We start from the raw sequence: 25,469 nt of genomic DNA, 5'->3' as shown, positions 1-25,469 counted from the left end.
AAAGTTAAATTATAAATGATTTATTACAATTATAATATTATTATTATTATTATTATTATTATTATTATTATTAAACTAAAAGTTGTTTAGAGTAGGGGTGAGCATTCTTCAAGGCAAACCAATGAAATTAAATTATAAAAATTAAATTTTAAATTTTAGAAATCGAATCGAATCTAAATGGGTGAAAAATCAAATTGAACCGAAACGCTCTATTTTGATTCGATTTAAATCGATCGGTTTTTATTTTTGACTATTTTTTAATTTAGACTTAATTTTTAAGTTATTTGGTATAATTTTGACTTTGATTTGAATATAATAACCATTAATCAATGAAATTAAATAATTAATATATATAAAATTAAATATAATTCATAAATTTTTCATAAAAATAAATCAATTCAAAAATCGATTCTGTTTGATTTAGTTCGATTTGACTATATAAATTATTATTCGGTTCGATTCGATTTAATCGAATTTTTTCTCTTTAAAATTAAACCGAACAGAAATAATAAAAATTTTTATAATATAAAATCAAACTGAACTAATTAAATTTTAAAATTAAATCAATTAAACTGAATTAATTCGATTCAATTTAATTTTTCAATTTGAACCTAATTATCCCCGGCCATAGTTTAGATATATAAAATTGTGGCTATTCGGACATACTGCAAAGTCAAACTTCACTTTTTAAATAACATTTAAGATAATGCTTAAAAGAAAAAACGTTTCGTTAAATTCCTCAATTATTACTTCTTATATAATAAATAAATAAAAATTAAAATCATAATTTTTTAAAAATATATAAAAATAAGATTGAATTATTTATACACATTTAAAGGCCACAAAATATATAGACTTAATCTAATATATATAAATATTTACACACACCAAAGGTAAACACTAAAAAATGGTCAGTAAAATATTGATATTTATATTCATGATTAATTGATACATGATATTTTAAATAATTAAAAGTAAAAATTTTATTTAAAAATGTAAAATATTTATAAATTTTAAAATTTAAAGGCCACAAAATATATAGACTTAATCTAATATATATAAATATTTACACACACCAAAGGTAAACACTAAAAAATGGTTAGTAAAATATTGATATTTATATTCATGATTAATTGATACATGATATTTTAAATAATTAAAAGTAAAAATTTTATTTAAAAATGTAAAATATTTATAAATTTTAAAATATTTAAAATTTTATTTTAATTTATTTTATAAAATTTTATTTATTGATATTAGAAAATGCTGAACTTACAAATTTTTTTCTAAAAAATATAATATATTTAAATATATATATATAATAATTTATTTTATAAATAGTAATATAAGATATAACTAATATGAATAAAAATTATATTTATTACATGTTTTCAATTTTTTACTTTTTAAATATATATAAATATGTATAAAATATATTTTTTTAAAAACATGTATAAAATATGTTAATATAATATCAAATAAATATTATGTATATAAATATATATAAAAGTTAATTACTCAAAAAATATTAATCAATGTTTGCTACGTGTACCTACAATTATTTGATATATGATAGAGTTAAAAAATAATATATTTTTTTAAATTTCTTTTTAATTTATCTTTTTATAATCATGAATTTAATTTTTGACATTATATAATATTTAACTTAATAATTTTATTTTAAAATATATAATTATTTAAATTTTAAGTATAATATGAAATAAAAGAAAATATATATATATATATATATATATAAAACATTTGTTAATATAATATCAAATAAATATTATGTAAAAAAAATGTCTAACACAAATATTTCAACAAAAATAAAATATAAGTACTTCATAATTTTTAACACTTCAATATATGCATATCAGATGTGGATTAATTTTTTTTTTTATAAAAAGAAAATATGTGTTTTTAATTGACATTAATGTCAATTATATATATATATATATATATATATATATATATATATATAAATCAAAATTTGGCATTTATATCTATCATTAATTTACATTTGACATAACTAAAAAATAATAATTTTATTTTAAAATTTATTTTTTTAATTATAAAATTTAATTATTGGCATTAGATAATACTTAATTTAATAAATTTATTTTAACTAAGTTTAAAATTTAATTTTCAATTTTTTTAATTATAAACTTATTTATTAGCATTATATAAAGCTTATCTGAATAATTTTATATTAATTGAGTTTGAAATTTTATTTTAAAATATTTTTTAATTATAAATTTAACTTTTATAAAGCCTATGAAAATTTGATATATTAATAGTCCATTTTAAATACTAATTAATATTGCATCTTTAACTTTATTTCCTTATTATTATTAAAAAAATATTATCGAGTACAGTAAATTATATTTATTATTTTAAAAAATTGAAAATTTTTTTTATTAATTATATTTTGGGCAAAGAATTGCACTTAAAATTTTTTATATTTTTACTTTAATTTTATCGATTATTTCGTTTTAAATAAGATATTACTAAATTAATATATATTATGTGTAAATATAAATAAATTAATATAATAGCTATTTTTTTATTATTATATAATGGCTGAGGCGCCTTGAGGAAATGAATGTGGCGGCCAAAACAGCCCCTATAATTGCGCTCAGTTCACTGCCGAAGCTTGGTTCTTTGAATCGCATGGCCAATAATCCTTCCCAGCTCCTTCCATCAGGTCCATTACTATTTTTTTTTTTCTCGAGAAAATCAACCTGGAAAACGTAACTAGCTAGTTCTCGTTTTTTTTTTTTGGAATTTTTTTTTTGTCTTGCAGAGCTAATAGACAGGTGCATAGGGTCGAAAATCTGGGTGATAATGAAAGGAGACAAGGAGCTTGTTGGTACTCTCAGAGGCTTCGATGTCTATGTCAACATGGTCCTCGAAGACGTCACTGAATAGTATGTTATTCTTCTTCGTCTGGGGTTTTTCTCTTTCAATTAGGGTTTAAGTAAATTTATTAGCTATCGAGAATTTAATTTTTGGTGTTTTATTTTTAAATGTATTTTTAGATATGCTATATTTTTCTTTGAATTGAAGCAAATATCTTCTTGTAAATTTGCTATTGGAGTTGCTTACGGGGCTCAACTCTGGCATGAAGGAGCTGATGCTTGCTTTACTTAGCGAACTGTTTGTTCTTCAGGTTATGGCGCTAGTACTAGAATGCTTGTGGTTAGAGCAGTTGTTGGAATGGAAATTTTAGCTCAAAACTTTCACAAAATAGAAGCAAAACATGCTGTTTTGTTTTCTTGTTATACTTTTTTATAAAGATTAAAATGAGTATCAGTCTGAATTACATTCTTGATTTCTTTATTTATGATACTGATTAGGTTCTGTAATGAGTTTTATGATTATGTTACTTTTAGCTGGTTACTGATTAGGTGCATCTCTCCCTTTTAAAGAGAAAAGCTTCAAATTCAACCTAAAAGTGTGTAGATTATGGCATCTAAGGGCTGATACTGATACCTAGCTTGTTATGGCCATCAATAAACAATGAATTAATTTGGACATGTTTGTTAACTGGGGTTTTAAGGCCCACTAAGCTTAGCTATGGAGCTCATACCAAAAGATTGACTGTATCAATTTATTTAATTCTTTTCGGTTTACACTACACTCTTCTCTTGTCTGCATATGCGTTGAGGAATGTTTGGGGAGATGGCTAGATGGAAGAAGAGATTCATACTTCTCTAAGATTTTGAAGTTTTTAGATTTATGTCCCGCTATACAGTCTGGAAAATGCGGGACTGAAACTCAAATATTTAAATACAATGTAACTGCCAAATAAAGCATTGATTGGCAATGAGATGAGACTGAATAGTTTGAGCGCATTAGGAATGCAGTGTGTAAGACTCATATATAGCTCTTTTGTCATTCTTTGAAGGATTTTGATCTTGTATAGATAGTGAGGGTGTTATGGTTAGGAAGGCTGAAAGTTGGGGAAAAGAGGTTGGGTTTGGAATGGGGATTGATTTTATTTAATCAAGCCATAGTTGTCAAATCAAGAATCAAAATCTTCATTTTGTGAATTGAGAATTGAATCGAATCGTAAGATTCGATACAAATTCCCAAAATTAATTAAAAATGATATATATAAGTAAAAAAAATTTCATAATGACTTATTTTGATAAATATAGAATCATCATTTTGCTAATGAGAAGAATGCTTTATACTAGAACAATATATTCTTATTATGTTATATGGTTTTATGTTATAAATTATGAACTATTGAATTATAGACCATAATTATCATTTTGCACGTGGCCATATGCTGAAACTCCCATTTAAAATTGAACAAATAATTGAATAATAAAAAAGGATAGCGGGTTAAATTAAAAGTTCTGAATATACAGTGTTGTCAAGAGGCACCCAGGCGAGGCAAAATCCAGGCACCTTGCTTCGAAAGCCTCCAGGCGAGGTGCCTTCAACTATGCGCTGCCGAGGTGCCTTCAACTAGGCGCTGCCTAGGTGCCCGGGCGAGACGTTACCAGGCGCCCCTAGGTGAGAAAAAAGTGAGAAAATAAAAAAAAAAGTTGAAAAAGAGAAAATCTGACTTGATTTGTTTTTATCCTTTTGGCATCCACATGATAACTAGAGAATTAAGATTTTGAGTTTGCATGACATAATGAATGAAGTTGAACAATTCATCTAGAATTTTAAATTATATTATGTGCTTTATGGTTTTTTGCTTTAACATTTTGTATTATTAAAGGAATGCTTTTAATCTTAAAACTTAAAACATATAATATATTGTGAAATATGAATATGAAATTTGGCAATTTATTGATTGTGTAATATATTAGACTTTTTTACATTGTATATTTAGTTATTTACTATTTTACAATAAATTAGCACCTCATTTCGCTTGGATGAGCTCCTAGCGCCTCGGATGATGGAGGGCCTTCTCGCCTTAAGTGCACCTAGCTTTTGACAACATTTATGTTAATATAAAATGTCATAATGTGATAACCATAATTATAGAAGTACATTAAAGGAAAAAAAATGAAAGAAGAGGGAGACGGAAAGGGAAAAGATGGCTAGTGGAAGGAAAACAACTAATTAAAGGTTTTATGTGCACTTTTCATAGTGAAAAATGAAGTGAAATATTAAATTTTGAAGTTATAGGGTCTAACAACTCTTTAGAAAAAGAATCGACCGAATCAGTAGATTCGTATTGATTTACCATCGAATTGTAAAATTCAGTCAAGATTCAGGTACATTTGAGATTCACCTCATAGATTTGGATCACTATAATGCAAAATCGAATTGAATCGGATCAAGCCTATTGTTTTGTTTTTGCGCTATATCTTTACCCTAGGATGATAGTTCAAAGCTGCATTTCTGATTCTGTAATGATCGATCTAGAGGAATGTGACCTGATTGCAGTCAAGTGTTATTGGCAAAAACAAGTGTTTGGAAGAGTTGTTGAAATGATGATGGTATTTTTTTTTTACCACTTTTATACAAGACAATGTTACAAGGGAAATAAAGGAAACATAATATGATAAGCTATTCGCTTGTTAATGCAATCAAATTCCAAGAGATCCAAGAGAATTTTGAAAAATAAATAAATAATTTGTCATCCAAATTTGGTAACATTCAACTAGAGGAGTGAGTTTGTGTTCTTTATATGTACTATAGCACAATGATGCTTCTGATATCATTTGATGATGAAATAAAAGAGCTAGCATTTATTTTAGCATCATTTGGTATCTTCTTTGTTGTTCTGTATGTCCCTCTTTGTGCTCACACACATTTTCTTGATCAGTGTCAAAAGGTTTTGATGAAATTCCTTGGAACCTGTTTGTTTATTGATATTTCAGTGAAGTCACAGCTGAAGGGCGGCGGATTACCAAGCTTGATCAGATATTACTAAATGGAAATAACATTGCCATTGTAAGTAAACCATATTATTATAAGTATACTTAAGTACTCTGTGGTTTTGCACCTTTAGCACTTAGGGCCTGTGGTTTTTTTGTTGCAATTCACTGCTTTTCAAGATATTTTTATTATTTACAAGTTTGTCCATGATACGAAATTGTTTTGTATCATTCCTGTGCCTACTAAAGCCAATGAAGATACCATCATACCAAATATCTATCAAAATTCATAAGCATGTTTGTGTTTGTGCACGACTAGTCATGATCATATCGGTAAACATTGTGAAGTTTAATTACTCACACACACACGCTTGATGCCCCTAACCATCACAATGAGAATTTATTTTGCATTGCAGTTGGTTCCTGGTGGTTCTCCTGATCCAGAATGAAGGTGTAGTGGACCTCTGCTGATTCTAGTTTTTCCTATTTTCATATAATTGATGATGGATTACATTCTCATTATTAAGAAATTATTCTGTCACCGTGAGTATGGATGTAGTTCCTAGGAGGAGATGATGATGTTTGTTTTAATGATAATATTACATTGTAGCTCAAAGTATATATATATATATATATATATATATTGGTTAATTTCCTCCTCTAGACACATGGGAGATAGGGATGGTGAAATGAAGAAGTTTTTGGCTAAGTTAAATAGATTTCAAAACCCTTTTTTTTTGTTATTATAGTCTAATTTTGGTTTAGAATCTTTTTTTTTTTTTTAAATTGTGAAAATTTTTAATTAAATTATATTAATTAATTTTAATTTAATTTAAATATAATTTTTTTAAGGAAAATATAATTTTGATTAGTTTGATTTGGAACCGTTGCATTGTTTGTTACACGGAAAAATGGCACTGGCAAGAAGAGTTAAAAGCTCAACATAAATAAAATGAAATTTGGTCTCCATTTAAATGGGATTTTGTATTTTTATTTTTTTCCCCTTTTTTACTTCGATTATCTTGTTAGCCATTGGTGACATTGAGATTTTGGATAAGCTTTTCTTTACTTACATAAAAATAAAAGATTTATTCAATTATAATAATTTTTAAGAAAGAATTAAATACGATGGAAATATAATTGAATATCAATACGTTGTGATAAATTGCTTACTTGCAAAATGATAACTTAGAAATAGATGAAAAAAAAAAAAAACAATTAGGAAAAAAGTAATGTCAAAAAATTTATAATTTTTAATATTAATATAGAATTGATGTTGAACATAAACAAATGGTAAAAAAAATAAATGGTCAATTTTAATTAGTTTGAGAGATTAAATTATAATTATTATATATATTCTAATTAATTATATATAATTTTTATAGTAAATATTTAAAAAAAATTTATTTTTTATCTTTAAATTACGCTAGGGATAGCAACACATCTATCACTTGTGAAAATTATACTATCTGAATTTAATTAGTATTTTAAATATTCAGACTTGTCACCAACTTAATTATATTACCTAAATAATACTTAAACTCATATAAATTTATATATTTTATTTAATAATCTACATAACATATATTTATAATTTAATCATTTATATTTCAAAATTTAGTAATTTTGGGAGAAATTATAAAAAAATCATGTACTTTTAATTTTTTCTCAATTATATTCTATATTAATTAAATTAATAATTAAACTCTATATTTTCAACTTTTCCTAATTATACCATACTATTAAAGTTACGTAGCGAATCCATTAGTGAATTAACTATTTAATCGACGGTGTGGGAAAATTGATAAGAATTAAAATATACAAGATTCAATTTGTAATTTTTTAATACGGATATGACCGTAAAAGTTCTAAAAGTATGAGATTTTTTTGACAATTTCTCCTTAAAATATTTAGATCTTTAAGTTTATACCCAAAAATAAAGTTGGCTCAAAGAAAAAAAAAATCATAACCCATCAAACCATTCAACTTCAAATTTTAATTAACCATCCATTTAAAATTTGAGATTAAATTAATAAAAAACTCACGTGCCTGGCACATGAGTAGACAGGCATTAATCATTTGTTTGCGAGTTTAATTTCTCTCATCTCATTGTTTTTTTTTTTTTAAATTTTTGTTATTTTGGACCTGCATATTCTACTTTTATGTCTTTTTTATCTACCGGGAGAGTTGGTTCTTTAATCTTTGGTGGCTTTTGTTGAGATTTTTGTACGCAAACTTTGATGCCACTTGTTGGGTTCACCCGATGAAAATTGGAGGATGAGAAGGATGGACTTAAATAAAACTTTTATTATGGAGGACTAAACTAAAATTTTACAATCCACTCATACACAAAATTCTCATGCACTTGCACTCCTAATTAACTCACGTGCACACTCGCTTATACACAGGACACACTCTCACGCACTCGCACTAGAGTATCTCTCACAAACTCAATTGCACTTGCACAAACTCTCACTCATGTGCACAACACTCTCACCACGTTAATAAGCACTCAGCACACACGCACTAGTATACACATGCACACACATGTATTTCTCTCATCTCTCTCTTACACACTCGCACTTTCTTAATTGTTGGTACCAATTAACACTAACGAAAAACACTTCTATTTATATTAGTTTATAGGTGGTGGACGGAAATTCCGGATGATTCTCAAATGCCGGTGATGAAGAGTTCTCAAAGCTTCCTTAGAGTCGGTTGTGAAATACTTCTCCAAGTTGGTGATGAAGCTTCAATGAAGCTTCATGAATGGTGGTGGGAAGCTTCTCCAAACTACTGAATTTTTATGCACTTTGATTGAATCTTCTAGAAATGGTGAGGCGGTGTTGATATCTTCAATAGTCCCCCTTAACATCTACTTCCTGATAACTTCACGTTCTTTCTCGTGCTTTGGAACTCCACATTCGTCTTGATCATAATAGTTTTCAATATTGATGTAATTGTTTTTCGCCCTTATATATTGTGATACTTCTTTTTGTTCTTTTTGTCGGCCAGTATTGTGAAATATCTTCTCATTGCTTTCATGTCTCATATGGTTACTTGACTCCTCAAGAATGCCCCTTGATATTAATTTGTCTTCCCAACTTGGAATTTCTTTTTCTTCTTGTACCATTATTACTTCTTTCACTTCAGCTTGCCCTTGCTCCACAACTTCGTCTCTAATTTCTTTTTTATTTGTAGTCCATGAAAGCTCCTCCAATAATTTTGGACTTTGCTGCACTTTTTGCATTTTCTCCTTAAATATTTCTTTCAGTGCTCGGTCCTGTTCTGCACGATCAAATTCCTCAATTGATGTCAATGCAGAAGCGAATTCCTTGTCTTCTTCCATAAATAGGCTTAGAGCTGCCTCATCAATCCTTGTACTTGAATTTGACTCATGAATTCTTGCTTCGTCAAAGTCAAATTCTTCTTCCAAAGGAACTTTTTCAAAGAAGTTTGCTGCTGTCAAGTCCCATTCTTCTTCACTTTCAACTAACTTTGTTGTAGTGAAGGATGCTTTCATATCTTATTCTTCCTCGCTATCATATTGCACTTCATAACTTTCTGAAGTAGCCATATTTCTTTGTATTGACTTCTTATTGAACCAACCTTCTCCCAAGGTAGTGAGTGCGATCTCTCCTTGCAATTCCACATGACTGAATTCTGTAGACTCTTCTAACTGAATGGACTTGTTAATATCATCTGCCTCTGCAATGGCATAAGTAGCTTGAAAATCCCATTCTTCTTCAACTTCAACTTTAGGTTATGTGGACATCGCAATGTTCCCTTCTGCTCTTCTATATTAGCAATCTCGAACATAGCGACCTCTTTTGCCACACACATGACACTGACTATTGTTATAGCAATTTGGTCCATCTTCTGATTGATTGTGGTTGTGTTGGTGGTGAGTCCCCCTTTTTGCCAACTCCTTCTTGGTTGACATCTCGGTTGTCCTTCTTGGTTTGGTCTTCCCCTGGTTCTTGATCTTGCAACTTTTGAATCCTTCTCCTTACTCTTCCTTTTACTGAATAGAGCTTTCTCATTTCTTTGACTGAGACTTTAGACATTTGATTGTTTAAAGGCTACTGATTAGCTAAAATATTTTCTAACTCATTCAAATTTGGCTCTTTAGCCCATCCACGGATTGCTGCGACAAGAGCATTGAACTTGGGGCGCTATCTATGGATTATGATTCTCCTCATTCTGGTCTCATTAGTTTGATTTTGAGGATCCAATTTTGAAATTTCTTGACACAAAGATTTAACTTTGGTGAAATATTCACCCACCTTCATGTCTTGTTGCGAGATTGACAATAGCTCATTCTCGAGTTGTTATAACTTTGCGTCATTCGTCTGAGCGAATAACTCAGCAAGAGTGTCCCACGCCTCTTTAGGGGTCTTTGCATCCTTGATGCGTTGCAACAGTTCATCCTCTACCGCAATTGACAAAGCACACATAGCTTTACCGGCCCTGACCTTCCATTTCTTAAGGTCTTTAAAATTTGTTAGGGGTAACATTTCAGCTTCTCTAACAATCTCCTATAAATCTTGACCAAGCAGATAGAACTGCATATGAGTACTCCAACTGCTATAATTATAATTATTGAGTTTTCCGAGAGTGCAGATGAGTCTTTGACTACCTACTCTATTATGAGCAGAACTTTGAGCAGCACCTCGAACAAAATCACTATAAACTATCCCAAACCATCAGGCTCTGATACCACTTATTGGGATTTTTATACTCAGACTCTGACACCACTTGTTGGGTATCTTTATGCTCTAATACTACTTATTGGGTATCTTTATCTCTGATACCAATTCCTAGGTATCTTTATGCTCTAATATCACTCATTGGAAATTGGAGGATGAGAAGGATGGACTTAAATGAAAGTTTTATTATGGAGGACTAAACTGAAATTCTACAATCCATTCAAACACAAAATACTCGTGCACTTGCACTTCTAATTAACTCACGTGCACACTCACTTATACAGGACACTCTCACGCAGTCACAATTGAGTATTTCTCACAAGCTTAATTGCATTTAGACATATTCTCACTCACGTGCACAACACTCTCACCACATTAATAAGGACTCAACACACATGCATTAGTATACACATGCACACACAAGTATTTCCCTCATCTCTCTCTTACACACCTTTTTTTTTTTCAAAAGCTAATTGTATTAAGCCTCACTTAGGCAGAAAGGAGGAAATAAAGAGCACTTGCTCCATAAAATTATAGCTGAAAGAAGAGCTCCTGAGAGAGCTAGAAGCTAAACTATGAGCAATTACATTCCCTTGCCTCTTAATAAAAGAAAAAGAACAACGAGAGAAATTGACAATTCAAAAAAGGATATCTTTCAGAATGCCTTTGATATGGATAGACATATCTAGGGGTGGCTACGGTTTTGGAACCGTCGGTTATGGTTCCTGAACCGCCGGTTCAAGTTCAATAAAATCATGAACCTGAACCAAACGGTCATGGGATGGTTTGGAAGACGGTTCCTGAACCGCCGGTTCCGGTTCGAGCCCCGGTTTAAAACGGTTTAAGAGACAGTTCAAAAAATGACAGTTCAAAACGTTTTGAATGACGGTTTGGAAGCGATTTTGGAGCGGTTTAAGAGCGATTTAAAGGAAAAAATTAGAGGAAAATTTTATTGATTTATAATTTAAGTTATATTTATAAAAATATTTTAATTTTTCTTAGAAATCTTTTAATCAAAATAAAATAAGAATAAAAAGAATAAAATTAACTTATTTTTAAGAAAAATTTAATAAGCAAAGACTTGAACTTATTAAAAACTAGAAATGAAATTAATTTAAAAAAAATTAGAAAAAGGTGCATGAACTTAATTTTGCCTATGTATCCCTTTAGGATTTAGATGAATCAAAATTTTCAGTTATAGGTTGAGAGAATGGAGATTGAGATGGTTTGGTAATGTGAAGCATAGACATAGGAAAATTCTAGTTAGACATGTAGAGCACATTGAGTTAGAGAATAGAAAGAAAAGAATAGGTAGACCTAAACTAATTTAAAGGAGAATAGTACAACATGACCTAAAAGTATTACACATTTCCGATAATTTAACCCAAAATTGTTTAAAGTGGAGAAAGAGAATCCATATAGCCGACCCAATAAATTTTTGGGATAAAAGCTTAGTTGAATTGAGTTGAGTTGAGTATTACTTGCCCTTTTTTAAAAAATTATATGATAATTGATAATTAAAAAAATATAAAAGAAAAAAAAATCAAAATAGAGGGTATTGAAAATTTTATTGAATATATAAAATAATAACAGAGTAATTGATATAGCATATAAAATAATAAAGTAGGAGAATTATGAAAGTATTGAGAATTAAAAGGAGTGTAGAAAATAATTATTTAGAAAATTTGAGAGAAATTAAAAGAGTATTGAGAATTAAAGAGAGTGTAGAAAATAATTGTGTAGAGAATTAATGATATATATATATATATATATATATATATATATATATATATATATATATATATATATAAATGAATTAGGAGTGGAGTGAGGTATTTATTGAATTCTTTTGTATTTAAATCACCAGTTTGATCCGGTTTGAAACTATCGGTTCAATCCGATTCCGAATCGCCGGTTCACGGTTTCTAAAAAATATAAACCTGAACCAAACCGTAGAAGGGCGGTTTCGGTCCGGTTCGAAACCGGTTCCAACAGGTTTCGATCCGATTTTGACCGAACCGGTTCCGGTTCGATTCCGATTCGAAACCGAATCGTGGCCACCCCTAAACATAACTACTCTCGTCAAGCTTTAGATAACTAGTGAAGAATCACCTTCCACAATGATATGATTAAACCCCTTGCTCATAGCATAAAGAATAGCTTCCTTGCAAGCTAAAGCCTCCAACACAAGTGGATCAAAATTTTGATTATGGACACGACAGGACCAGCCAAGAAGAAACCCTACTGAATCTCGTGCCACTATTGCCATTATGCCCCTGTTATCTCTCTGTGATGTGGACGCATCAAAATTTATCTTAATAGTCCCAGATGTGGGATGGGACCATATAGTCTCAAAAGACACTTTTAAAGAAGATGAGAAGGGATTTTGATTAGCTTCCAAGTTATCACGACCCAACCTATGGGCCGGACTGGCACTAGGACCTGGGCCAGCTTAAAGCCCCCGAGGCCCGTAGTAAGCATAACTATTCCTCAAATCCATAATCAGGCCCACAATTTAGACCCAATATGCATATAAGATAATTTAAATTAAACTGTTATAATTTCATTGCGGGCACCCAGAAATTTTCAGAAAACTAAAACCAGGGGAGCCCAGCTCAACCCTGTTACCTCATTTACAAACTGTTTAAATACCATACAAATCTTCATTTATAAATCTCAAAAATTTAATTTAACACAATTTCTAACAAGATCCACACTATTACTAACACATGCGGAGTTCTAGATTTTAAATTTAAAAAAGATAGTAAAACAATTAAATAATCGACGTTAAACCTGCGGAAAGAAAACATATTGCTCTGTAAAATAACTCCTCCTGTGGCCTGGAAAAAATATTGAACAGGAGTGAGCGTTCGACTCAGAGAGTAAAATATCAATTTTAACCATAATCTCTATAACTATCTAAAGCAAATGCACCCTGTAAAGTGAAATGCAACATCAACAACAATTGCACATCATAACATCAAAAAGGTAATTTGGAGTACTCACATACCCAGTAATATCAATCATAATATATGGGAGCTGATCTCCTATACAGCTTTCTTAAATCCAACCTGGTGCTAGCGAAGAACTCAAGCCGGACTTTCGCTTAATAAACCAAATCGGGGTCCCAGCGAAGAACTCAAGCCGTGACTACCCTCGAAGGATCGGGTCCCAGCGAAGATCTCAAGCCGTGTCTACCCATCCTATCCATAGTCCACACCACATCACACGCACGCTAACGCACACACACTGCTCCAAATTACTACAACAACATCCATGGCACTTTAATAGTTGTGAATACAACATAAAACGTGCCTAGAGTTTAACTACATAGATACATACATATAAGTGATGCATGGGCATGCTTAAACATATAATAATATCGAAATTACAATTAAAATTAATATTTTACTCACAGTACACCGATGACTATTATGGCTGCTAGATGCAGAAAAATAGCTGACCTCGATCACTTAATAATTAAATTATAAATTTATTAGTACTAAATCAAAATAAAACTCTAAAGAGGCAATAGACAGCCTAATTTATGCCGGAAATCCGGCAGAATTTCCCCTATACCTAGGACCTACCCAACCTGCAAAAAGGCTCAAATAACACTTCTAAATTCAACTCATATCTCATCATCATTATATGGCCCCTCCTGGGCCCTCCAAACCAAGCAATACTCAAAACCTTAAAAATTACGTTTTAGTCCCTATAATTGACATTTTATAAAAATCCACTCAAACATGCTCTAAAAATTCTAAAATTTTATCCCGCGATCCTTAATGATATTATAAGGCTATTGCAAAATGAATTGTAATTTTCTAATCACGCATGAATATTTTATTCAAGAATTTTACTCGATTCCATAAGTTTTCAACATCTAACATATTCTTAATTCAACCCAATTCAATATTCACATATTTAAATCTCCATCCTTAAGCTTCAACCAATTATATAAAATTTAATTATCTTAATTTCAAATAATCTTATATGCCCATATGCTAAAAATCTAACTAAATTCTATCTATATTTTTCAAAAATATTCTACAATCACTCAAAAATTCAACAAACACCATAGAATATCTCCAAATAATTTTACTTTCATCATATATTTTTCTTAGAATTTTTTTTCAATTTTTCCTGTTTAAAAAAACACTGTATTTATGCTCCACAGACAGATAAATAATAAAAATTGTCTTACCCGAAGTTTATCTGTGTCTCAAAAATTCCAAAAATTTATGAAGAAGCCTCTGGAAGTTGAATCAGCTCCATAGCCTATCGGAGCCACTGCCAGAACCACCGCGCACGGTGGCCGGCCGCCGGTCACTGGCGACATTTGCCGGATCTGATCATACCACCATGTTCCTCTCCTCTTCCTCAGTCCATAGGTGGTCTCGGATCGTCGATCCAACGGTCGGATCGTCCTAGATCTGACGAAAAAGCTTGAAAAACCCGAAACTTCTCTCCTCCATATCTCACTCATTCGACCTCCATTTGCTGCAAAATTGGTATCAAAAGAAAGCTCTCGGAACAAGCTTTCCAACGCTACCTGAATCACCTTGATCGGACGTCGGATGAAGCCGGAATCACGCCGGGAAGCCGCTGCCCACTGTGCGCGTGTTTTCTCTCTCTCCTCCCTCTCTTGCCGTCGTTTCTGGTGGCTCTTGCCGTCGCCGGACGGTCGCCGGCAGGGTGGGGAGTCGCTTGGGAGGTCGCCGGCCGGTCACCGAAAAAAGAAAGAAGAAGAAGAAGAGAGGGAAGGAGAGGAGAGAAAAGAGAATGGGGGAGGGGGTTTTCCTCCTCCTGATTTTCAACTTTTTTTTTTTTTTCTCTGGTTGTTACACAAGTAGTCAGAGTAATGATTATAAGCCATCCGGACGATATTTTGACAAGAAAGATTGTTGTTGCAGAAATATACATTATTACGATTCTTTCAAAGATGCCAGAGGATAAAAGATACCAAGAGAACTTATTCCTTGCCATGTGTATGAAGGTGTAAAAAATCCGTAATTCCCCAACACTCTGTGAAATCTCGTACCCTAAGCAAAGAAGACTGAAGATTAAGGCTGGAGTGAAACCAAACTTCTCTAACGATCGGTCACTCAAAAAAGATGTGCCTTAGCGACTCTGGGACATCACAAATGACGCAGTTTGGATCAATACTCTAGATCCGCTTGTGGAGCTACATCCTTGTTAGAAGTCTGTTAATATAATAAGAACATAGAAAGTGTAACACTCCAAAATTTCAAATTTTATTATTTTATGATCATTATTGGTATTTTAATTTTATTAAAATTTTAGGAATTTTTTTGAGATTATTCGGATTTTAAAAATCGGGTTCGATTTTTCAAAAATATAAACTTTAATGATTTTTAAAAATTAATTTAAAGACCACGTGGCAAAACTAAAAATATATTTGGAGTTTACGTATTTTTCTGAGTTTTTTGAAATTTTTTCGAAATTTTTGGACCTCGTTTTCGTTCCCGAGGCAGAGTAAAAAAATTCAAAATTTTGTATCCTGAATCGGACCGGCCGAATCGAACCGGACCGGATTGGACCGGTCGAATCGGACCGGCCTTTTTCTTTTTCTTCCTTCTTCCTCCCGCGCGCGTCTGACCCATCTCCCTTCTCTCTCTCTTTTCTCTCTCCTCCCTCCTCCACTTGCCGCGCCGCCGCCTCCCCTGCCTTCCCACCTCGCCGGCGCCCCACCTCGATCCTCCCCCACGGTCGGCCAAAATTCGGCCGATCCGGCCACCAATTGGACCGGGTCTTGTGTCTAAAATCATCTACTCGGCGAGAGCTTTCCATAGACACCAAGAACGCCGAAATCCATCGAGCGGTTTGTCCAATTTTTGTCCGGGAAGTTTTAGCCCATTTGACTTTCGGGCTGAATTTCTATAAACCGTGAATCCACGAAAACCGAGAGTACCAGAGCGCTCCACTCGTCGAGAGCTTCGCGGAGACATAAATTTTAAATTTTTCCGACACCGTTTTTCAGTGGGTCCCACGGAACTTCGCAGTGTTTTTCCGAGTATTAAATGAGCTTAGAAAATTCTGAAAAATTTATGTACTAACCCCCGTGTTGTGGGCTTCATGTAGGTATCCTCAATTCGATGAAATTCGACGATTGGCCAAGATGCATGAATTTTCGGCGAACCAGACTATTCTGGAAAAGTCTCGAATTGGACCAAAGTTTTGGCTACGCCCCATTGTCGGATGTCGGCGTTCGAAGTCCGAATCGGTAAAGGTAAACCCGAACCTTGCTTTTTCGTAATTTTCTAGTGCTTAAATAGGATTAAAAATCCATAAAATATTCGTGGTAACTCAGAAAATTTTGATTCTTTTTGCAATAGCCTAGTAATATTGCTAAGGACCACGAGGCAAAGTTTTAGAATTTTTAGAGCTTGTTTGGGTAATTTTTGCAAAAATGATCAATTATGAGGACTAAATTGAAATTTTTCATATTGTGATGGATGACTGATTTGATGGGCCCAGGAGGGGCTGTGTGATGTGATTGAGTTGAGGATATATGGATTGTGAATATAGAAATGCGTTTTGAGCCCTTTTGCAGGTTGGGTAGGTTCTAGGTATAGGGGAGACTCTGTCGGATTTTCAGCACGACTTAGGACGTATTTGGTCTTTTCTTGATTTGTATTGAGTCATTCGTATTAAATAAATGTAATGTAATTGTCAGGTGAGCCGATGACCTTCTTCCTCCGCCACCGCCACGGTGGCCGTTGTCAAGTGCATGAGTAAAATATTAATTTTAATTGTAATTTCACTATTATTATATGTTCAAGCATGCCCATGCATCACTTATATGCATATATTTATGTAGTTAAACTCTAGGCACGATTTATGTTGCATTGATAACTGTTAAAGTGCCATGGGTGTTGTTGTGGTAATTTGGAGGCGGTGTCGTGCGTTGGCGTGCGTGTGATGTGGTGTGGACTATGGATAGGGCGGGTAGTCACGGCTTGAGTTCTTCATTTGGGACTCGATCCTTGGGGTAGTCACGGCTTGAGTTCTTCGGGACCCCGATTTGGTTTATTAAGCGAAAGTCCGCTTGAGTTCTTCGGCACGAGTTGGATTTAAGAGAGTCGATAGGGATCGGCTCCCATATATTATGATTGATACTACAGGGTGTGTGAGTGCTTCAAATTACCTTTTTGATGTTATGATGTGAAAATGTTGTTGATGTTGCATTTCACTCTACAGGGTGCATTAGTTTTAGATAGTTATAGAGATTATGGTTAAAATTGATATTTTACTCTGAGTCGAACGCTCACTCTGTTCAATATTTTTAGTTCTGAGGAGGATTTTATTGTGGTTAACTGCTTTTCTTCTTCGCAGTTGTTATTCAATATTTGTGTAATTTTAATTACTCCTAGATTTTCCGCATGTGTTAGAAATATTTAAATGATTCGGGTCTGTAATATAATTATTATGTGGACCTGTAAAATTATTATATGCATGTTTGATGGACTGGATGAGGGAGCTGAGCTCCCATTTATCTTTATGTTGATTTGAGTATGTGGAGGGTGAGCTGAGCTCCCCAAGTGATGATATATTTTGTTTACAGGTCGGGTGAGTCAAAAACTCCCCGTTGAAAGGTCCACTTTATGGCAAGACTCCGTCCGGTTGACTTCTTGAAATTGGGCCCAAATGGGCCTTAGAGTTGGGTTAAGTGAATAGTTAGGCTTACTACGGGCTTCGGGGGCTTTAGGCTGGCCTAGGTCCTAGTGCCGGTCCGGCCCATAGGTTGGGTCGTGACAAATGTGGTATCAGAGCTTAGGCTCTAGATTCTTAGGGAATGTTCATCTAAAGTGTTGGGAACAGTCTACTAGGTGTCACATGCGAAAAAATAGGGTCCACATTCGTCTTGCATTGTCATCTTTGCTTCTAGTTTCTGCTTCATATAATTATGTATAAATATGAGTCTATAGAGCTGTGTAACATGCTGTTTTGAATTTTGTGGGCTAATGCTGCTGAATTTCAGGAAAATGCGTAGAAGCAGGAGGCGCCACTTGCACGAGAACGGATGTGCCTGACGAGGTGTCAGCACAAGATGAGGCGCCTGCCCCGAGGAGGCGGGGTAGGAGGCCTAGAGCTGCTCAAGTAGAAGAGCAGCTGCCACCAGTTCAGGATCAGTCGTTTATGGCACAAGGTCCCATGGACCCCATGGCAACTACTCTAGCTGGTTTGCAGAGGACCATCGATATGATGGCGCAGTATATGGTCTACCCTCCACAGAAGCAGCAGTCCACCGCACCAAGACGGGAACCTTACAAACAAAGAATAAATTTTAAGAAGTTGGTGCTTGGTACTTATGATGTGTCAGACGATGCATATTGGTTTTTGGATTCCTGCAGACAGGCAGGAACAGAATTGCGGTTGACTGATAAAAGACTTATAGAGTGTATGCAGCATGTCATGGGGCCTATGCCTAGACAATGGATGAATGACTATATATTACCTCGGATGGAGGGTTTTTCGTGGACTCAGTTTATGGAACTGTTCATCAATCGGTTTGTGCCAGAAAGCTTCAGAGATCAAAAGCAGTGGGCCTTTGAGGCCTTAAGACAGAATGGTAGGTCTGTAGATGAATATGCTCTGCACTTCGAATTGAGCAGATATGCCCTACAGCAGAGCTACGAAACTATGAAGGTGAAAAGATTCCTAAAGGGGCTTGACAGAGGTATGCGAACACGCCATGATGTCCGATCAGTCTTTGATGTGGTGGTTGATCGAGCGCATGATTGAGATTAGCTATCCGTGGATGACAAATGAAGAGCAAAGAAAACAGAGCAGAGGTTTTACTTGTTCCCAAATGGGTACTCAGCATGTGGTGGCAAGAGTAATTACAGATGAAAAAGTAGGATCAAGAAGAGTGTTTTTAGACACAAACCTCGAGGTTGGACACTGATACGGATCGGCGGTGGTCACGATTCAGTACAACGATTACGGATGCAGTTCAGATCTTCCTTAGCACCTTGTGCACAGTGTGGAAGATGACATTTAGGACCTTGTTTGATGGGTTCGAGTATGCTTGGTGTGGCCAACAGTCACTTTGCTGAGAATGCCCGTGTTGATGAGCCACGAGATGGGGTCACAAGGTTACATTGCAAATGTTCCTCGTCGGATGTATCCGGTGCTTCGGCATGGCAGTGATCGGTTAGTAGCCAGGCGAGGACAAGGGGCGTGGATTTGGAGGCGGTCGGGAGGTAGAAGTCAATATCGAGTTACGCCACTCGGGGTAGGGTCAAGCTGGGTTTTCACCTGACCGCTAGGATGCTCAAGCTTCAAATGCAGTTGTGGCAGGTATTCTTCTGGTCTGTTCCTATGAGGCTCGTGTTTTGATAGATCTGGGTGCTACGCACTCATTTGTCTCCCCTGTGTTTGCCATGAGATTGGGTAGAAACCTATAACTTTAGAATGCCCTTTGTCAGTAGCTACCACACTTAGTGACAACATAGATGTAGATATGGTTTTTCCGGGTAGCCCAGTGGTAGTGGATGGAAAGATTCTCCTAGCAGACTTGGTTCCTCTACCAGTAGTGGATTTTGATGTAATTTTGGGGATGGATTGGTTGGCAACTCATTATGCCACCTTAGACTGCAGGAACAAAAAGGTGTATTTCCACATACTAGGTGTGGAAGAGTTTAGCTTTGATGGTGACAGGAGCGTGGCTCCATATAACTTGGTGTCAGCAATTAGTGCTAGAAAAATGTTGAGGCGTGGATGCCAAGGGTGTTTAGCATTGGTGAGAGATACATTTGTAGAAGGTGTCAACATGGAAAATGTTCCTGTTGTCAGAGAATTCATGGATGTCTTCCCTGAAGAGCTTCCAGGGTTGCCACCAGAAAGGGGAATAGAGTTCTGCATTGATGTTGTTCCGGTACAAATCCATATCCATGCCACCTTACAGGATGGCACCAGTGAGAATTGAAAGAGTGAAGGAGCAACTACAGGAGCTTTTGGACAAGGGTTTCATACGTCAGAGCACTTCACCCCAGGCGCTCTGTGCTATTTGTAAGAAAGAAAGATGGGTCATTGAGGTTGTGTATTGACTACGACGGTGAACAAGGTGATGAAGAACAAGTATCCACTTCCTCGGATCGATAATCTGGTTGATCAGCTCCAAGGAGCTAGATTCTTTTCCAAGATAGACCTGCGATCAGGTTACCATCAGTTGAGAATCAGGAATGAAGGCGTGTCCAAAACGGCATTCAGGACAAGGTATGGTCATTATGAGTTCTTGGTGATGTCTTTTGGACTCACTAATGCACCAGCAGCCTTCATGGACTTGATGAACAGGGTGTTCAAGCCATTTTGGACCGTTTGTCATCGTATTCATAGATGACATTTTGGTATACTCTCTCGAGGAAGAACACGTGTGGCACTTGTGGATGGTGTTGCAGACTTTGAGGGAGCACCAGCTATATGCCAAATTTTCGAAATGTGAATTTTGGCTAGAAAGCATCTCATTCTTGGGACACGTGGTTTCAAGAGAAGGTATTCAAGTGGATCCTAAGAAAATTGAAGCTGTAACTGATTGGCTTAGGCCTGTGATCAACGAGGTGCGAAGTTTTACAGGTTTAATCGCTACTATAGGCGTTTTGTGCAAGATTTTTCCAGGATAATGGCTCCCCTAACTAAGTTAACTCGGAAGAATGTTCTATTCATTTGGATAGATGATTGTGAGAAGAGCTTCCAGAAACTTAAGGAGTGTCTAACCACCGCCCCTGTGTTGACACTACTTATGAGTGGTTAAGGATACACCGTGTCTTTGTAGCGCCTCGAGTTGGCCTAGGGTGTGTTTTGATGCGAGAATGGAAAAGTAGTAGCTTATGCTTCAAGGCAGTGAAGAGGCATGAGCGAACTACCCCACCCATGATTTGGAAATGGCGGTGTAATCTTTGCACTAAAAATGGAGACACTACTTGTATGGTGAAGTGTAGATATACACGACCATAAGAGTTTGAAGTACATCTTCCAACAGAGGACTTAAACTTGAGACAGAGGAGATGGATGGAGCTTACGAAGACTATGATTGCACCATCCGGTACCACCACAGGAAAGCCAATGTAATGCAGATGCTTTGAGCGAGAAAATCTTACAGCGATTTGGCGCACATTTCGGCATAGAAGAGACCATTGATTGAAATACATGAGTTGATGGATCAAGGTTTAATCCTAGATCTTTCGGATGAGGGGTATTGTTGGCTCATTTTTGGTGAGGCGGACTTGCGGGATGAGTTAGAGTTTCCCGGCCACGAGACCAACAATTGATGAAGATCATAGAAAGAGTACAGCAAGGGGAAGGTGGTGAGTTCGGGTTTGCCAATGATGGCGCCCTTATGCAAGGTTCAAGGATATGTGTGCCCGATGTGGACAATCTCAAAAATGAAATCATGCAAGAGGCACACTATACACTGTACAGTGTCCACCCAGGTTCCACCAAGATGTACCATGATGTAAAAGATAGTTATTGGTGGAATGGCATAAAAAGAGACATAGCAGACTTTGTGTCCAAGTGCTTGACTTGTCAAAAGGTGAAGTTTGAACACCAAAGACCGTCAGGGAAGCTGCAAGAGCTCCCTATCCCAGAATGGAAGTGGGAGATGATCACTATGGATTTTGTGACTGGGTTGCCTCGTACCACGCGAGGATATGATTCGATATGGGTAATTGTGGACCGTCTAACCAAATCAGCTCACTTTTTGCCTGTGAAGACTACATATTTTGTGGCACAGTACGCCCGACTCTACATTCGAGAAATAGTCAGATTGCATAGAGTTTCGGCTTCCATAATATCTGACAGAGGGCCCCAGTTCACTTCTCGGTTTTGGAGAAAGTTGCAGGAGGCACTTGGCACACAGTTGAACTTTAGTATGACTTTCCACCCTCAGACAGACGGACAGTCCAAAAGGACAATCCAAACACTGGAAGACATGCTTCGCATGAGTGTTTTGGATTTTGGAGGTCAATGGGATGATCAGCTAGCTTTGGTGGAGTTTGCCTACAACAATAGTTACCATTCCAGCATAGGGATGGCACCCTATGAGGCACTATATGGAAGAAAGTGCAGGTCTCCTCTGTGTTGGACGGAAATGGGAGAAGCGAAGGTGCATGATGTAGACCTAGTGCAGTACACATCAGAGATGGTTCCCTTAATCAGGGAACGATTGAAAATAGCTTCGATGGCGGAAGAGTTATGCAGACCCAGACGGAGGGATGTGGAGTTTGCGATGAAGCGACTATGTATTTTGAAGGTTTCTCCAATAAAGGAGTCATGAGATTTGGAAAGAAGGGCAGGTTGGCACCTCGGTATATTGGACCTTTTGAAGTTACGGATAGAGTTGGAGCGATTGCCTCAGGTTGGAGCTACCATCCAACCTTTCTCACGTTCATCCGTATTTCACATCTCCATGCTCGGAAATACATTTGAGATCCTTCTCATGTACTACATTGGATGTAATAGAGCTAAAGAGAACTTGAGCGTTTGAGGAGCAACCTTTGTAGCCATAGTGGACTACCAAGTGAGGCAGTGAGATCAAAGCAGATCCCTATGGTTAAGGTTTTGTGGAGAGTCGATCGGTGGAAGAGTGCACTGGAGTCGAGAATGGGACATGCGTAGCAAGTACCATATACATTCAATGTGTAATCATGTGCTTTATTTTGCCTTGTGTAAAATTCGAGGACGAATTTTCTGTAAGGGGGGAAGAATGTAACACCCCAAAATTTCAAATTTTATTATTTTATGATCATTATTGGTATTTTAATTTTATTAAAATTTTAGGAATTTTTTTGAGATTATTCGGATTTTAAAAATCGGGTTCGATTTTTCGAAAATATAAACTTTAATGATTTTTAAAAATTAATTTAAAAACCACGTGACAAAACTAAAAATATATTTAGAGTCTACGTATTTTTCTGAGTTTTCTGGAATTTTTTCAGAATTTTTTGACCTCGTTTTCAGTCCAGAGGCAGAGTAAAAAAATTCAAAATTTTGTATCCTGAATCGGACAGGCCGAATCGAACCAGACCGGATCGGACCGGTCGAATCGGATCGGCCTTTTCTTTTTCTTCCTTCTTCCTCCCGCGCGCGTCTGACCCCTCTCCCTTCTCTCTCTCTTTTCTCTCTCCTCCCTCCTCCCCTTGCCGCACCGCCGCCTCCCCTGCCTTCCCACCTCGTCGGCGCCCCACCTCGGTCCTCCCCACGGCTGGCCGCCGCCTGGAACGCCGGAAAACGGCCTCAGAAAGGACGCGCAGCTAGCGCGCGACTCGTGGACTTCCCGACCAAAATTCGGCCGATCCGGCCACCAATTGGACCGGGTCTTGTGTCTAAAATCATCTACTCGGCGAGAGCTTTCCATAGACACCAAGAACGCCGAAATCCATCAAGCGGTTTGTCCAATTTTTGCCCGGGAAGTTTTAGCCCATTTTGACTTTCGGGCTAGATTTCTAGTAAACCGTGAATCCCACGAGAAAACCGAGAGTACCAGAGCGCTCCACTCGTCGAGAGCTTCGCGGCGACATAAATTTTGAATTTTTCCGACACCGTTTTTCGGTGGGTCCCACGGAACTTCGCAGTGTTTTTCCGAGCATTAAATGAGCTTAGAAAATTCTGAAAAATTTATGTACTAACCCCCGTGTTGTGGGCTTCGTGTAGGTATCCTCAATTCGCGGAAATTCGGCTGATTGGAGTCTGTGAATTTCCGGCGAACTGCATTCTGGAAAAGTCTCCGAATTGGACCGAAGTTTTGGCTACTGCCCTATTGTCAGACATCCCGAGCGCGTTCCCGAAGTTGGAATCGGCAAAGGTCAACCCGAACCTTGCTTTTTCGTAATTTTCTAGTGCTTAAATAGGATTAAAAATTCATAAAATATTCGTGGTAGCTCAGAAAATTATGATTCTTTTTGCAATAGCCTAGTAATGTTGCTAAGGACCGCGGGGCAAAGTTTTAGAATTTTTAGAGCTTATGCAGGCGGTTTTGCAAAAATAATCAATTATGAGGACTAAATTGAAATTTTACATATTATGATGGATGATTGATTTGATGGGCCCAGGAGGGGCTGTGTGATGTGATTGAGTTGTGGATATATGGATTGTGAATATAGAATTGTGTTTTGAGCCCTTTTGCAGGTTGGGTAGGTCCTAGGTATAGGGGAGATTCTGCCGGATTTTCAGCACGACTTAGGACGTAATTGATCTTTTCTTGATTTGTATTGAGTCATTTGTATTAAATAATTGTAATGTAATTGTCAGATGTAAGGATAGCCTTCTTCCTCCGCCCAGCCACAAAGATGACCGTTGTCAAGTCTGTGAGTAAAATATTAATTTTAATTGTAATTTCACTATTATTATATGTTCAAGCATGCCCATGCATCACTTATATGCATATATTTATGTAGTTAAACTCTAGGCACGATTTATGTTGCATTGATAACTGTTAAAGTGCCATGGGTGTTGTTGTGGTAATTTGGAGGCGGTGTGCGTGCGTTGGCGTGCGTGTGATGTGGTGTGGACTATGGATAGGGCGGGTAGTCACGGCTTGAGTTCTTCATTGGGACCCGATCCTTGAGGATAGTCACGGCTTGAGTTCTTGGCTGGGACCCCGATTTGGTTTATTAGCGAAGTCCCAGAGTTCTTCAGCACGGGTTGGATTTAAGAGAGCTGTATAGGGGATCAGCTCCCTTATATTATGATTGATACTACAGGGTGTGTGAGTGCTTCAAATTACCTTTTTGATGTTATGATGTGAAAATGTTGTTGATGTTGCATTTCACTCTACAGGGTGCATTAGTTTTAGATAGTTATAGAGATTATGGTTAAAATTGATATTTTACTCTGAGTCGACGCTCACTCTGTTCAATATTTTTCAAAGCTCTGAGGAGGATTTTATTGT

General features: G+C 35.7%; 1 protein-coding gene across 1 annotated transcript; it reads left to right on the top strand.

Annotated features, from left to right (window-relative positions):
* Positions 1-2,554: 2,554 nt before the first annotated feature.
* Positions 2,555-6,459, top strand: LOC131181440 (sm-like protein LSM5). Its single transcript, XM_058149507.1, has 4 exons — positions 2,555-2,704; positions 2,804-2,927; positions 5,847-5,919; positions 6,260-6,459. The coding sequence occupies exons 1-4, from the start codon at positions 2,599-2,601 to the stop codon at positions 6,290-6,292; spliced, it is 336 nt and encodes a 111-aa protein (XP_058005490.1). The 5' UTR covers positions 2,555-2,598; the 3' UTR covers positions 6,293-6,459.
* Positions 6,460-25,469: the final 19,010 nt, after the last annotated feature.

Source organism: Hevea brasiliensis, chromosome 7, assembly GCF_030052815.1.
Source record: "Hevea brasiliensis isolate MT/VB/25A 57/8 chromosome 7, ASM3005281v1, whole genome shotgun sequence".
Taxonomy (NCBI): domain Eukaryota; kingdom Viridiplantae; phylum Streptophyta; class Magnoliopsida; order Malpighiales; family Euphorbiaceae; genus Hevea; species Hevea brasiliensis.
The sequence above is the reverse complement of the archived record's forward strand: the minus strand, read 5'-3'. Positions and strand labels throughout refer to the sequence as shown.